Here is a 15,895-nt window from a genome sequence, read left to right on the forward strand (position 1 = left end):
GGACCCCACTCGCAACAGGTTGCCAGTTTGAAAAGGAGCAATTTTCTAACCCCCTCTGGGTGCGGCCTGTCAGCCAGTTCCCCATCCACCACACGGACCACTTGTCTAGACCGTAATGTAAATATTAATACTCCTGAATATTAATGCTAGTACTACAATACAAATAGTAATACTCCTAAAAGTATTAATTTAGTTTTAAGAGTTCGGTCAAGCTGACTGCTTGGGTGACGTTTAGCAATGGCAGATCTTGTGAGCTGGCTGTGTGCCGCGTAAACAATCTACTACATTTTTATGGGTTCTTAATTTTCTGCCTTTGCCCTGAAGAGAGCAAAGCTCCTCGCTCTGCTCTTGTACCAGGGCACAGCAAGGCCAGCATCCCCTCCTTGTGCCTCCGGGGTTTTCCAAATGCCCATCTCCAGTGCAGGCTACCTTTTTACCTTTATCTCAGGAAGAGTGAACGCTTCTGGGTTAGCTCCTCCCCACAGGTTTCCTCATTTTTCCACCTGTTTTTTGAACTTTTCCAATATTTTGCACATGTTTTCATATCCTGGCTTCCCCCTGTCCTGACTGCCTCAGGTAACAGCAAGAACAGATGAAAATTTCCTAAAGGAAAATACTAAAAGCATTTCAGTTCCCATGTTATAAAGGTGCTTTTCCCCTTGCTCTCCTTTCCGCTGCCCTACATTATGGGCTGTAATTCTGCTGCATATGTAACCACAACTATATGAGGAGCTCAGTATGGCTCTACCTGGGCTAATCACAATAAAACAGGCAGTATAATGAGGACTGAATCCCCTTCAAGTGAGAGGGGATCTTTTCTGAACCACATCATGGCAAGCCAGGGCAGGGTAGACTTTGCAGGGTTCATGCTTTACTACTCCTGTGGATGCAGGAGACTTGTTTTATTCAGGGGCTGTCAAACCAACACCTTTTCCTATCATTTCAGGATATGTCAATTTTACTCTCCTCTTTTTTTTTTTTTTTTAATATATATATTTATATACATTTATTTTTTTTTAGTAAAAGGGGATTGAACTTTCAACAGTTAAAATAACCAAGTCTGACTTGCCCTCAGGGGGTTTTGTGTGTCTCCAGAGACTGCATTTTCTCATGCAGTGTGTGCCGCTGGAGCGAGATGTGGTGGGATGCAAAGCAGGCAGGATTTCATCTGTACCCACTGTGCCGCGCTGCATTTAATTTAGACCTGTAGCATACGCTGAATGATATATCACACATGTAGCCATGCACTTTGCTTTTTTTCTTCAGGTAGTTTATCTAGACTCAGGCGATCTTAATGAGAATTCGGTGTCAGAAAAATCAGCTCCCTTTTGCTTGTTTTTCGAGTGAGGTGCAACTTTAGCAGAAGTAGCCGTAAGGCTAATGAAACCACCTGTCACTTGTCTCCAGCCAGCAGAGGCTGACAGGCCCAACTGGAATGTAACTTGAGTTGTGGGTTTCTTTTTCTCTGTAGGTGGGAACAAGGAGGTATATGGCTCCTGAAGTGTTAGAGGGAGCAATCAACTTCCAACGAGACGCCTTCCTGAGAATAGACATGTATGCAATGGGACTGGTGTTGTGGGAGCTAGTCTCCAGATGCAGAGCAGTTGATGGTAAGAATAAAGATTGTCTCTTCCCTGGGGAGGGCTCTGTTTCAGCATGATTTAGTGGTCCAGAGCATGGGCCTGGCTTTGTTTAAAAAAAAAAAAAAAAAAAAATAAAATCAATGGCATATTTTTATTAAGCAGCTAACTTGTTTTTCACTTGCTTGTTTTTTGACATAAGCTGTCATTTTCTGTAGATAACAACCCTTGTAGTGTTCAAGTCTCAAAGTGCCTTTAATTACGGTTGCATTGCATATTGGCTGAGAACTCAGAGTGAGGAGGAGTACATGAATCTTCCGTCAGTGGCGGGTGTCCTTTAGTCCTGAGCCTGCTCTGTGCTGCTCTCTGTGGCACTCTGCTTTCCTGCCTGTGACCAGGGCAGGCTCTGAGCTCCACAGAAGAGCTGCCCTCAGCTCCAGCTTGGCTGTCACACCTCGCTTCTACAGGGCAGTGTGGTAGCCTGAATGGAAAGCCCAGAAGTGAAACACCTCGGTGAAATAGCAGGACCACAGGGCTGGAAAGATCATCTTGGATCAGGATGCCCATTTCCCTGCTATTATAAGTTGCTTGGTATTAAACTTTGACTTCCGCGGATCAAGCCTTCTTTCAGCAGTGGGCTGAGTTTGTTGTAGATGGAACAACTTCAGAGAACGTCCCTTTCTTCTCAGTAATCCAGAAGAATGAACTTTAATGGTGTCTCCTTTCTCAGGTTTTTCATCCTAAAACGATGCTGCAAAATGGGGCATCTTTTCTATCCAAATAGCAGAGCTGCCCTTTGGTGACACCCTGGCCACTTGCAGGACCTTGCCCCGGCCAGGGAACCAATCATTTCATTGCAGTAGCCCCAAGTCTGCTTGCTCCAACTTCTTTCTTTCTGTATAGTTATAGGTACTCTGGACTGAATATCAAGTTCATAAATTAACAGTACGTCACCTGGACTTCAAATGTTTTTGTTAGTATTACAGTAGGACCAAGGAGCTTGATTATAATTAGGATGGCTGCATAGGTGTGCGGTAAGAGGAGGGCTTTTTTTCAAAAATTCACTAACTAGAAAAAATGCCAGAGGAGCAGGGACGTAGGAGCACAGTGGGGTGAAACAGTGGTACCCAGATCCACTCATATAAAGAATAACCCTTCTCTGTTGAGGCCCCCCAAATATCCACAGGATTTTTGCCTGTCATGTTTGTGATACCCTTCCAACACTTCTCAGGCCAAAGCTGGCCAAGCTACTCCAGGTGCCATACGCAGCACTGTTAAATCAGAGAGGAGGCTTCCTTTGGGATAACAGGGAGCTGAACCTCATCTTCACTTCTAGCTCAGAAGTGATGTGTAAACACCGGATTTGGCTTGGAGGTCACCAGTGCAGCTCTCCGTAGCCTTGATTCCTCTTGGAGGAAGAGGAGAAGGGGACGTTGTGAGAGTTACTGTGTCATACGTTGGAATGAGTGCTTCTGGATTACCTAAATGTCAGGTTGTTGGTGTCACAGTTCATGACCAGCTGAAGTGGTCAGCTCTTTTATTTTAGTCTGGAAAGGCCCTCTTGAAATATCTCCACTCTTGAAAGAGGTCACTCTTTGCTACGGAGAAACCATAAGTGATGCTGCGGAGCACCCTGAGAAAGCAATGTCAGTTAAGCTGGGCTGCCATTTGTGAGAAAGCATCTACGCATCACCAAAAGCCAAATGATATTTCAATAAGCAGAAATTATTGCTACCGTCCAGCGTCTGCACTGATACTCGAAACAGTTGTCTCATTCCTGTGGCCCCGGGCAGTTCACAGCCATAACTGGTATAACTAAAGTGTTCAGAAATCATTTTGCACTTAAACCTGGTACTTGGGACAAGTGCATCTGGCTCCAGCGTGTCAGGGCTGAATCAAACCTATGAACAAGCCGGATCACAAGTGGTGTATGTGCTTGACCTTGCTAGTCAGTGCCTAAAATGAAATGGTGTTTACGCTGAAACCTTTCTCTAGGTTGTTGTCTGTCAAATTGCTGTGCTATTTGTGCTAAAATGTGAGGAGGATGGGCTGATTTGCTCTTTCTATTAAACTAAGCCAGACTACCCGGCAAGTCTCCTCCAGGAGAGCAGTGGGATCGGGAGGCCTGGCTGAGGGTTTGGATTCGTAACTCAGTGAGGTGGAAAATGCGTGGCCAGACAAACAGTGGGGACAGCAAAGTCCATTGTGCAGGAGGAATGTAAATCGCATTTGTCTGCAATGACATGTGAACTTCAGGCTTTGCTGCAGCGGGTTGAGGTTGCTCTGGAGTCGCAGCTCACTCATGCATGGGGAGGAGGTAGCTCTGCGGAGGACGTTTCTGTACTAACTCAGTTCTCTGTGTGCACCTCAGGTCCAGTGGATGAATACATGCTGCCTTTCGAAGAAGAAATAGGTCAGCACCCATCCCTTGAGGACCTGCAAGAAGTGGTGGTTCACAAAAAGATGCGCCCTGTGTTCAAGGATCACTGGCTGAAACACCCTGTACGTCGCTCCTGGTTAACGGTGGAAAATATTTTCCTGTGTGATGGGAACAAGGGATGTGGTTATGCATCGCTCGTTAGCTTTGGGGGGAAGCTAACCAGCCCACCCTGGTGCACAGACCAGCTCCCTGGTGCTAGAGTGTCAGTGCCAGGGCATGAGGGGTTGCTCGACACCTTCATGCTCTACTTCCCATTTGTCCCTTGTATTTAGAGGGTAAATCAGCTGTCTGAAGTCAGCCAGTGCTGAACACGGAGCTTGTGGTGGTTTAGTGGGTCTAAAGAATGGAAAATAAAGTCCCTTCCATTAAGAAAAAGAAAACGATCCATACCATTGGAGGCGTGTTCCTCACTAGCTAGATAACATACAAGATTTAACAATTTTTTGAGGAAAAACTAATTAAATGTGAAGCCAAGCAGACAATGAAGCAAAACGCAGCGTGGGTTTCCCAGAGGTAGATTGTTTCAGGCTTGCATTTTTAATAAAAGAGGTGATTTTTTTTAAGGCTGGGAAGCTGAGCAGATGATGAAATCTCACAGGGCTTCAGGAAAAAGCTAAATGCCTCTGTTCTGACCAAACAGCCATGGTTTTGGCTACACTCATGTGTACTAACTCATAGGCTAGGAGTCAAGGAGAGCTGTGGGTTGTAAAAATGAGTATTCCAGTTCAAATGACGGCTCAAATAAGAGCTGTGCTCTTCCAGCAGAGTTGAATTTGGTTATTTTGGGGATATCCTCAGCAGCGATTGCCCACAAAGCAATGGTTTCGTGGTAACTGATATGGTGCTGCCAGCTCTCATGGTTTTATCATGGGGTTCGTAATACTTAATGTCTTGTGTTTTAAAGCTTTAACTACTGAATCTTGGGGTGTATTTTGATATTAAAAAAAATACTTTAGGGGCTATGAAAAAAAGCTGGATGTGACCAAGCTCTTCAGCCTTAGAAAGCAGAATCTTAAAAATCCCCAAACCACATATTGAAAGTAATTCTTAAAGCTAATTTTAGGGTAATTGGCATACCATGGAGGAAATATTCTTAGTTTTTCTTTACAGCATTAGGCTGTGTGAAGTGGACCTCCCCGTTCGCTGCAAAGGTGGTCCCTGGAGCAGGTTTCGTTGCTGAAGGTGCTTTCTCCCCTTGTTGTCTGCAGGGCTTGGCGCAGCTCTGTGTGACCATCGAAGAGTGCTGGGACCACGATGCGGAGGCTCGGCTCTCGGCGGGCTGTGTCGAGGAGCGCATTGCGCAGATCCGCAAATCCGTAAACGGCACTACCTCGGACTGCCTCGTCTCCATCGTGACATCCGTCACCAACGTGGACTTGCCACCCAAAGAGTCTAGTATCTAAGTCCTGGTTCACTTTTGTCTTTCCAGACTCAGTGGATTTAAAAAAAAGAAAAAAGTTTAAAAAAAAACCCACATAAAAAAACAAAAAAACAAAAACACAAAAATCCAACAAACACATGAATGCAGCTGCTATTTTATCTTGACTTTTTATTATTATTGTTATTATTATTATTATTATTTTTTTGGATTGGATCAATTTTACCAGCACATTGCTCTACTGTATTAAGAAAATGGACATTTCAGCAAGCATTCAGGTGCCGACTAATGAATGCAGAAAAGGTGCAGGTACCTCAGAACCTCAACAAACTCACTTCAGTTGTTTTTATTTTATTCAGTTTTCTGGGTTTCTCTTTATCGGTCTGTCTTCTGAGCGGAGCATCTGTGACATAAAGGAAAATCACCTACCATCTTTGAAAACGCAATGCTGCAAACTGTGGAGGAAACTTAAAGACTGTTATATAAAGAATACACCTTCCTCAAAAGGATTTTTTTTCCCCATTTTGTTTAGGTTTTGGGTTCAGTTCCTTTTTTTTTTTTTTTTTTTTTTTTGGAAGTGAGCTTCAAAAAAAACAGCAGATGTGTCTTTTACGGATCTAACGGGTGTCATTGTAACATGGAAAAAAAGTAACTGGGCGGAGAATGTTAATTCTTGATGGTAGAATTGAAGGGGGGAGCATAGAATAGGGGTGGGGAGAGTGACGTTGGATTTGGCAGCATTTGGGGAAACATCGTTTGCTATGGAGCTACTTCTCAGGTAACCATTAGAGGAGGGGAAGGACATTTCTGGGCAGAGTATTAACAGCTGCAGCGTATGGAGAAAGCTGAGTTAAAGAGCCAGTGGTTGTAAGCAAGGCGCTAGTTCTTCCTCCAGTATCTCAGGCTTGGGTGGTAAAAGAACAGCGCAGAACTATAATTACGTTTTATTTTTTGACTCCAGATAGTAATGGGAAGGATGCTTTCAAGCAATGTAATCAGAAGAGGTGGGAAAGTGTGTTTTCAGGAGCACTTTGGTAAAATACTGGAAGATGGGAAAATTTTTGGATCTCACTTGAAGTGTGAGTCAGTTCAGGGAATTCGGCCTTAGGGTTGATTATCTGTCAGCCCAAGCTACCAGTGCAGATGGTGGAAAGAGGAAAAGTGTGAAAACTGGCTCTATAATTTTTTTTTTTTTCCCCCTTATTAATTTGGGGTTGGGGGCGGGGGTGGAAATACCTGAACTGGTGGCAGATGGCTCCTGTAGCATCCGAGAAACCTATGACCTGCCCAGCTGCAGGATGCCCAGGCAGCTGAGCAGCAGCAGTGATTATCGCAGCATCTCTCCGACTGGTTTCTTTGACGCTGCTTTCTCCTCACTCTGTGATGAAACTCTTTTGTCTTAAAGTGGTGCATATTCTAAAATACCGTTACTCTTATTATGCCATAAACTCGCTCTAGTCAGTGAATGTTCCTAATGCTGCTGATTCAACATTGAAATATTTTTTTAATTTGCAAAACATGCAATGTTTAAAAAAAAAACTTAAAAAAAAAAAAACAAAACCACAAAACACACACACACACACGTTACGTGGCTTCCGAGGTTTAAACTGAAAAAAAATTAAAAACTTCATGACCACAGACCACCTCAAACCAGAAATACCTCAGAATTTTCTACTTGTATGAGTTTTATTATATATTTTGTTAGTTGTGTTGTCTTGTAGTAAGTATATTTTAATGTAAGTTGGCTTTTATGACAAGGGAGTTTTAAAAAAAGAAAAAAATGAAAAAAAGTTCCAAAATCTTTTAGGAAGTGCTACCATTTTTTTTTCTGTTTGTTTTATAAAGCACCATTGTAAATAACTGTATACAGTTGTAGAATAACTGCCTATATAAGGTACCTGGGCATTATTCACTCTTATTTGTGAAGGCTGTTTCCATTCTGTGTTATTTTTTCTTTTGGTCTGTTTTAGTGAAAGGACAGTACATCTTTTTTTTTTTTTTTAATTATTTTTATTTTTTTGACTTTGAATATAACATGAATTCTGTGTCTTGCTAGACTGACAAAGTTATATCCATTGAATGGCCAGAACTCCTAAATTTTTCAGTTTGTTAAACCAAAATGCAGTTCTAAACTGATCACCCTCTAATGAAAATGTAAAAAGTCTGTATTATATAAACTAATTGGACTTGCCACTGCCAAATTGTCAGCGTGCACCCTTGCACAGTTATAATTTATTAAGCAAGCAAAAATCACTAATTGGAGAAAATACAAAGAAAATTGAAACACATTTCTTGAAAAATATAGCTTTAAAACCTAGAGATCACAAATGAGGACATGGTCCTTTATCTTGAAGAGACATTAAGATAATTGCCTTAATTTGTCTATCTGAATAAAGTCTTAACCTATTCTTTCAAGTTACTGAATGTATATTGCATATTAGTATGTACACACATGTAACTGTATTTCTGTGTGTAGGTTTGGAAGTTTCTATTGTTGATGTGCTTCTGTTGAGAACACCTTGACAAAACCAGACGGAACCATACCATTTTGTCCCAGCCAATGTCCCTGGTCGTGGTTGGCATCTTTGGGTCTGATGCTGCAACATACCTATGCTTGGCATTAAGTGTGTAGGTAGCTCTTCTGGCGTCATGACATTAGGCGCTCACTTAATGTCAGGCATGGTCGTAAAAGTTTGCAGGATCAGTATTTTTCATGTTTAATACATTTCTGCACTGAGATTTATATAAAAATGTGACTATGTTTTAGTAGTGAAGTGATGTAAGGGTTGGGGTGGAGCGTAGAGCGGTTAAGATTGAGTGAATACTTGTTTTGAGGTGGGCTTGCTCCCATTTCCCCAGGCATGGGAGCTGGTTCATATTGCTGCAGAAAGAAAAAAGCTGTACTGTCTTTTAACTGTTAATACCTGTTTGTTTGCTGTTCTGGATTTTTTCCTTCAGCATTATGTATTATGGCTAAAACAGGCTTATTACAGCAGTTGCTTTTTTATCCTGATTTCTTTAAGAAGCTTTAAAGTATTTATTGAAAGTGCCATATGATTTTAATAGCCTATTAGACAGTCTCCGAAATCTTCTCTTTTGAGAAAGCATAAAAATTTCTCACGTGTAGCTTATCTTACTGCAGGGAACTGCACGACCATACAAACTTTGACCAAATGTTGATTGTAAAGTATTACATCTTCCCTGGTGTAATGGTTCCTTATAGATCATCTTGTCAACAGGATTCAGAAAATGATTTTTAAAAGAATTTCCAAATTGCGTGTGTGCTCAGTTACAAATTGTAAATGTTTGTAGGTGTGTGTGTCTTGCTGTTGCAGCAGAGAAAGAAATGCTGAACTTTTGCTTATTTACAAATTTGTACCAGTTTAGCTAAAGCTGTTCTTTGAAACTGGTATTTATTTATTTTATTAATGAAGGCAAGCTCTGATTAACTTAGTGGTCTTTCAGTGCTTGAGCTGTCAAGCAAGTGGTTTCCTCAGCGCTACTCTAGCATTTGAACTCTCATTGACAACATGATTTTTGTTCTGTTCAGTACTGCAGAGGCTTTTTCCAAGCCAGCCAGCCATCGGGCACCTCCATACATTTAGCTGTAATAAGCAATTGCGGCTCTTTTCCTCTTAACACTCCCTTGAATATGATGGGTACAACACCTCTTACGGTACTTTCCAAGCACCAAATTTCTCTTCCCATTCAGACTTAGAGGAAGTAGCTCTTCAAAAACTTTGCTGCAGAATTTTATTGTTGACCTTCCTCTCTTGTGTGGCATTTCTTAGGTGAATATTAACCTTAACTATCCTGGGTAAAAGTTCTCCTTGACTTTAGGAGCCAGGATTCCCCATCTCTCTGGAGTAACTCCCTTTATGAATTTATTGCACTAGCTGGGCTGGTTTCCTAGGTGGAGAAAGTTTGAGTTCACAGTTTGGAAGTGGAGGTACCACAGGAGCTAACACCACTTTTTTTGAGGTGATAGAGCTGTGACTTTCTAATGAAATTGCATTAGTAGAGCAAGGTTGGAAATTGTACGTGGCTCATGTGAAAATACCTGTGCATGTTCTAAGAGATGGCTAGAAACCAGTCTAACCATCAGTTAAGTAGTACCAGGCTTATTATGATTAAGGGTGTTAGCTAGTCCTGATCATAAAGTTTTCTCTGTTTAAGATAAAAGAAAGCCATTTTCTTTTCTGCTGTGTTCTTCAGCTGAAATTCTCTTACAGAATATGCTATGCTAGGTAAAGTGACACCTATGGAAATGCCGAGATCTTTGTGTATGTTTGTTCCAAAGAGAAGGTCCGTGAGTGCACCCTGGTAACTCCACTGCATTTTACTTGGGTGTCTGACTCCCTGCTTTTCCCACTTGAAGTTGTTGGTTTCAGCAGAAGCAGCAGAAGCCTTGTGGGTCCACACAGTGCAGCGTTGCTGGGGGCCATTTCCAGGTTGGCTGGATCAGGCCTCGCTGTTAGGAATCCCGATCCCCCTTAGTATCACAGCAGAAAGCGGAGAACACAGGTTTCATTCCTCTTGGGCTGCTTTCTGGGCAGACTGTCAGAACTTGCCCTGTTTATAGGGGGAAGATTTGATTTCACTTAGTATGGAAGAAACTCGTACTGCAGGTGAAGGTGCTGGTTGATAACGTTGTGACAGTGCTGTTGTTGCAGTCCTCTTCAAGCCACACTCTGCTTGAGAAGTTGCTAAGCAGGAAGTGTCCTGTACACTATTATCACTTTTACATACAGAATATTGTTTGGTAACATTGTAAATAAAATAGACTATATAATAGAGGAACATAAGGACATTTTGACTTTTTTACTTTTGGAAATATATATATATATTTTAGTTACATATACAAACAAAAATTCTACATTGTGTGAGAATTCTTTTATACCACAAATTATTTTTGTAATGTCTAATATGTTTCTGCAGGGAAAGGGGAGAAAGGTCTGTGTATGCACAGCAAATAAATAAATATATATATGATGTCTAAATTGTGTGCACTACATCAAAGTCTAGAGGATAGAACACATTTAGCCTGAAACCAGTTAGAGGAGCAAGTTTGGATGTACTTGGACATGCTTTGAGGACGGCACTGAGTATATGTTTAGGTTATCTTGCATGTCACATCCCTTCTGCTAAATACACTTAATTGTTTTTCTATGACCATCTTCAGTTTAACCAGGAAGAGTTTTTTTCACGTATTCATGCAAGTATCCATGTGTGAGGAGTGTGTCGTTTGGCGTATGCCATGGTGCTGCAGTGAGTTGTGAAGTCAGGGTGTTAAGAATTTACCAAGACCAAATAGCCGGGCTGATCTCGCTCACTGCCGTATCCGTTCATAGCAGCTGTGTCTGCTGCATTGACAATATGATCTGTAAGGAGCTGTTGCCAGTAGAGTCCTGATAAAACCAATTCCTAGAAGTTCCTGCTCTCTGAAATGACACAACTAATCGGGCTTCACCAGACACGCAGATATGTGCTCTCTGTTCCCAGCATCAGATTTTACGCTGGGCTGGAGGCACTAGAGAAAAGGAGCACTGTCATGTCCAAAGTCCTACTTTGAAAAAGAGCATTCCAAATTTGTGTAGCCAATCCAAGGTGTTCTCGAAGTATTAAAGAAAAAAAAACACTTTAAAATGTTTTCTTTTCACTTCAGCTAACTTCTCCCATTGGACGTTAAATTCACTCTGGTCTTTTTGGTTCCCTTAGCCTCGACAGCACAGTGTCAGTAGGGTAAGAGCTACTGAGAAAAGCTTTAAACCAAACAGTACATTGCACTACCTTGAAGCTGGCTTGACAGTGTGCCTTTTGAAACCAGTGCTTAAACGACTTTGAGCAGGCTCCTGCAATTGCGGAGTCCTACATCTGTGGTGTTAGTGAAGTCCTGGCCCTGTGGAAGCCAGCGGGAGAGGTGCCATCCCGTTCTGTGGGACCGTGAATGTGCGTGTTGTTCCTGGAGCACTTTCGAAGTACACCTGGTCCCTTACTTACATGGGACTTCTTTCTTAAAACTCTACTTCTAGGGTGACGCTCGGTTGCCTGACTGAAGTAGTAACCTATCGAGTAAGCAGTAATCCTTTTTGTCAGGACACATCCACAGAAAGAGATCATACTTGCGTTATGTCCATCAAGCTGTTCTGAAATGTAATGCGATTCTGTTGTGCCTTTGTTTCTCCATGTAAAAGCAACTGCTGTAAGCTTTTTTTTTTTTACTAGTTTTTTCTGTCTGAAAAAACACTTTTCATTGCCCAGCTGTTATTTCTGGATGCAGTCTGTGATCCAGGTATTTCAAGAACCAATTACCTCAAACCTCATGTTAAACAACAGTGTTGCTATCTGGATTCTCCTTGATACTACAATATTGTAACATACACAAACAGGAACCTTGCTATATATGGGTGTTTATATATATGTATCATATACATATATACAGGTATATATATATGATATATATATGTAAATGGAAAGTGATCCCCAAGGACTGAAGGAAAAAAGCAAAACTTTTTTGTTTTCCAACATTGAAACCAAAAGGGCTTCTCTGAAGCTCTATAATGGCATTGTGCTGGATATATATCAAGAAAGTGTTTTCTGAAAAGTGCTTCCTTTGTTAGCCTTTTATTTCAGTATTTTAATGGGGCAGATGATGTGATTAAAACACTATTTCTGCATTTTTTGGCCCATTTTTAAGCAGAGGCCTCTTAATCTTTCCAGTTGTTAAAAAAAAACCAAAACAAACCTCAGTGTATAACATTCCAGTAAGGTTAGTATTGCAAAACTAAAACATGTTCTGGGAAGACTTCATAGGTTCTGATTTTGTGAAAAGGCAGGCATTGGCCATACTTAATTCAAATTTTCCACTGTTTTGAGGAACTGAAGTTTAACCAGTAACCATCCTAGTCAATTAAAATCCTAATTTAGTAGTCACTGGCATCTTTGTGTTGCCACCCCTGTTAAAACACTAGGACCCCCACCACCCAACCCCCCCAAAAAAAACAATCCAAACCAAAATTCCAGCCATGAGAGAGGAGGAGGAGGAGTTTGGAGCATTTCATAGCTCCTGAAGGTGGATTTGGAACCAGAACAACTTTGTCAATAGCAAAAAACGTGTTGGCAAGACCTAGAACCCGTCTGGCCCTTTCCTTTTTCCAACCACCTTGTCCCAAGAACCTTCTCATAAAAGCAGACCTTCAACCATAATAACTTCTTAATGGTACTTTGCTGAAGAGAATTCTGTTCTGGATATATTTTCTGGGGAAAAAATAAAAAAGTTACACCGTTCTTTTAATCTACACGTTATGTACGTGTTCGCCTCCCAAATGTCTGGTTTTTTAAAATCGTGTCCATGTAGCTGATACAACATTACAGTCTGTATTTTACTTGGACAAAATAATAGCTTTCCAATCCAAATAGTAATGAATTTACTATTACTAGTAATTCATTTAATTAATTAAATATTAGTAATTAACTTACTATTACTACAGGAAGAAAAGGAGATGCTTCCCTTTCCCTGTTTTTTCCTTGACTGTCTAATGTTTCTATGGCTATCGATGGTTTGTGATTATCTTTGGTAAATCATTTACAAAAAATACTAAAATCTCCCAGGAGGAGGCATTTTGCAATGCTGCTGGCCTTCCAATGGAATAACTATGATGCAAAAGTTGATCTATTGGTGGATGAGAATTGAAGGAGGTGGTTACTGCAAACTAAGTAACATTCTTGACCTCAATTCTATGCCATAAGTCCGCACAATGCCATTGTCAATCTGCTCAAACTATCTACTTATGAATTCTGCATGATCCTCATGATAGAGTTGAAAGCCTGATCTTTCACCTGTTGATATTTTCACATTCGTCCTTAAGTTTGACAAATTTTATACTGTAAAGTTGACTTAAGTACAGTTTGATGTCAATTCTTGTGGAAAGAGCTTTCTGCATGTAACATTAGATGCATACAGTTAAACAACACAGCATAGTACAAAACTCACAAGAAAAAGTTTTGGCACCAGCAGAAAGAAATTTCACCCTAACCATTTGTCATTTTAAACCATCTTATTGTAAGTTTTACCAGCTACTTCTAAATTTGTGCTTTATTTAAAGAAATAAAATAAAAATCCTAAGACTTGTCTAGCGTAGTGAAATATGTGTATATCAGTTTTAGGATAAATAGCTAAGTCTTATTACGCTGTGTTACTTAACTTGTATATATAGAGTATACATAAGAGTTTGCAGTAACCTGTTTCTCCAGGATTTCCAGTTTGAATGGATTTAAACTCAAACTATGAGATTAAGTAAATGATTTAGAAGATTGCAGAATAAACTGAGTGTAAATTACAGGAAGCTCTATCAGATGGTGAAATAATTTTTAAAGAGTCTTTTGGTCCTTGGCTCAAATTCAATAAGTACTGTTTGTATACCAAGATATGTGAAATGTAAATGTTGTAGGTTATATTTCACTCTTGTAGCTATAAAAATGTAGAACAGAGATAGCTTGTACTACTGAGTTAACAAAAGTTATACTAAAGTATCCTGTTAAAGAAAAAAGTATACAGAGTTAAGCTCGTTGCTGTAACCCCTTTTGGATTGAAGTGTGCTGATTTTTTATATATGTATATTTTATATATGTATTCTGCAAAAGTATATATATATAAAATGTATATATAAAATGGCCTAATGCAGACATCCATTGTATTGCAGTTATGAAATGAAGACATTTTGGAAAGAACATTGTATCATAGTTCATGAATTTGCAGTGGATCTTTGTTCCTTTTTACTGTGGTATTTTAGAAATGAGTCTCAAGTTTGAAATTAGATCTGCCAAGTTGGAGTTTTGCTGCTTCAGCTTTGCACTGGGTGTCTGAATAAATCAGTATGAATGTAGTATTTGCCCTGTGTGAAGCAGCTACACCCCAACAGATAGGAGGAAAAAAACTAGAAAGAACCTATTTCAAGTTTATCTTTTTGTATATGAAAATAAACAGTAAATTACAAATAATTGCTTCTTTTGTTGGTGCAATGTTAAAAATCATTGTTACTTTGTTGTTTTTAGCATCTAGCTGGAGTATTTCCTTTTTTTATAGAAGAGTGTTTTGGTGTTTTAATAGCTTCTCAGCTATACAAAATCCCTAACAAAATCCCTGCAGAGGCATAGCTGAGGCCTCTGCTGCCCATCATTTGTAACTCCTCCAGAGGGAAGAGGGAATTAGCTTGAATTGCTGTACGCTTTTAAGTGTGTTGCCTCTTCTAGCGCTATGGTAGCACTGCTTATCATTCCCAGCAAAAACCTGTTTACACAGGGAATTACATGCATGCTAAGCTCTATCAATAAAGTCCAGCAAGGTAGCTGCAGCTGCCAGTGATGGGGGGGGGGGGGGGGTTAAGGTAAATCTCAGGACCATGCAGTGAAGTGCCTGCCCTTCCCTTCCACCAGCTCTAGCAGAAGAGCAGAGCAGAGAGCAAGGGACAGCAGTCGCCTAAATGGTTCTAACCTGATTTACAAAAATTTGTCCGCTAATTCCCTAACAGCTGCTGGAAGTGAAAGTTACAACACTGAATGTACAGCTGCTGTGAACCAGCACACCCCTGTTGACAGTGTGCCCACAGCAACCACACAACCAGCTCCTTGACGAAGACGCTGGAGATTTTCCTCCTCCGAGGGAGGCTGTTAGCAACCACGCAGCATGCACGAGTGCTGCAAGGTTCCCAGGCGGGGAAACTGCAGTCAGGGAAATGGCTTCGGCGTGAGCTATCTGCTGCCAGGGGTAGCTGAGACCGGGGGTCGAGGTGCAGCTTCCATACACCGTGGGCTTGGTGGGGTTTTTCCCCACTTCAGCAGGGCACCGAAAAAGATTCTGTGAGGCAGGGGGACTGGAGCTGGAAGAAGATTACAAAAGGTAAAAAAAAAAAAAAAAAAGAAGCCCGAGTCCCCTGCACTCCTAGTCCCCACATGAGACAAGAAGATGCCCTCAGCCACAAACCGAAGTGTGGCCAGACCACTGGGCAAGCTGCCTTCAGTGAGCTGACAGCGTGGTGACGCAGCCCTCATGTTTTGGTGTTTTCCATGGCTAAACTGGTCCTTTTTTTCAGCAAAAACGCCTCACGCTTGGTGCTGGCTTGGAAATGCTTGCAGTGGGCCCACATGAGGCCCATACAAACACTACCGGGCACCTGTGCGGGAAAACCCCCAGCAGTAATCGGGCTGGTGGTGGTCCTGACAGAAAGCCTGATGCCACATCACCAGAAGGTGATTAAAGCCAACCGCGCTGCACGCTGCGGTGCTCGCCGGCTGGCGGTTCGGTAGGCCGCCCCTCTCCGGGCGGTCCCTGCGGCCCCCGTGAGGGCGAGCCCCGCGCCTTCGCCCTCCCTCCCCCACCGCTCTCGGGCAAACCCCGCGCCGCTCCTCCCTGCCGGCGGTTTCCCGCGCGGCGCCGCTGAGGCGATGCCGCCGCCATGGCGCCCAGACGCCCGCGGTGCCGCAGCCAAGCCGGCAGGG

The 15,895-nt window shown here is 41.7% G+C and overlaps 1 protein-coding gene across 1 annotated transcript in view; it reads left to right on the forward strand.

The window, feature by feature from the left end:
* The window catches only part of ACVR2B (activin A receptor type 2B), a 108,158-nt gene extending 93,763 nt beyond the window's left edge, over window positions 1-14,395 (forward strand). The window contains exons 9-11 of the mRNA XM_040592223.1: window positions 1,472-1,610; window positions 3,952-4,082; window positions 5,229-14,395. Coding sequence (XP_040448157.1) covers window positions 1,472-1,610; window positions 3,952-4,082; window positions 5,229-5,423 — 465 coding nt within the window. The 3' untranslated portion in view covers window positions 5,424-14,395. The remainder of the gene's footprint in view (window positions 1-1,471; window positions 1,611-3,951; window positions 4,083-5,228) is intronic.
* The last annotated feature ends 1,500 nt before the right edge of the window (window positions 14,396-15,895 follow it).

This window comes from Falco naumanni, chromosome 4, assembly GCF_017639655.2.
Source record: "Falco naumanni isolate bFalNau1 chromosome 4, bFalNau1.pat, whole genome shotgun sequence".
NCBI classification, from domain to species: Eukaryota; Metazoa; Chordata; class Aves; order Falconiformes; family Falconidae; genus Falco; species Falco naumanni.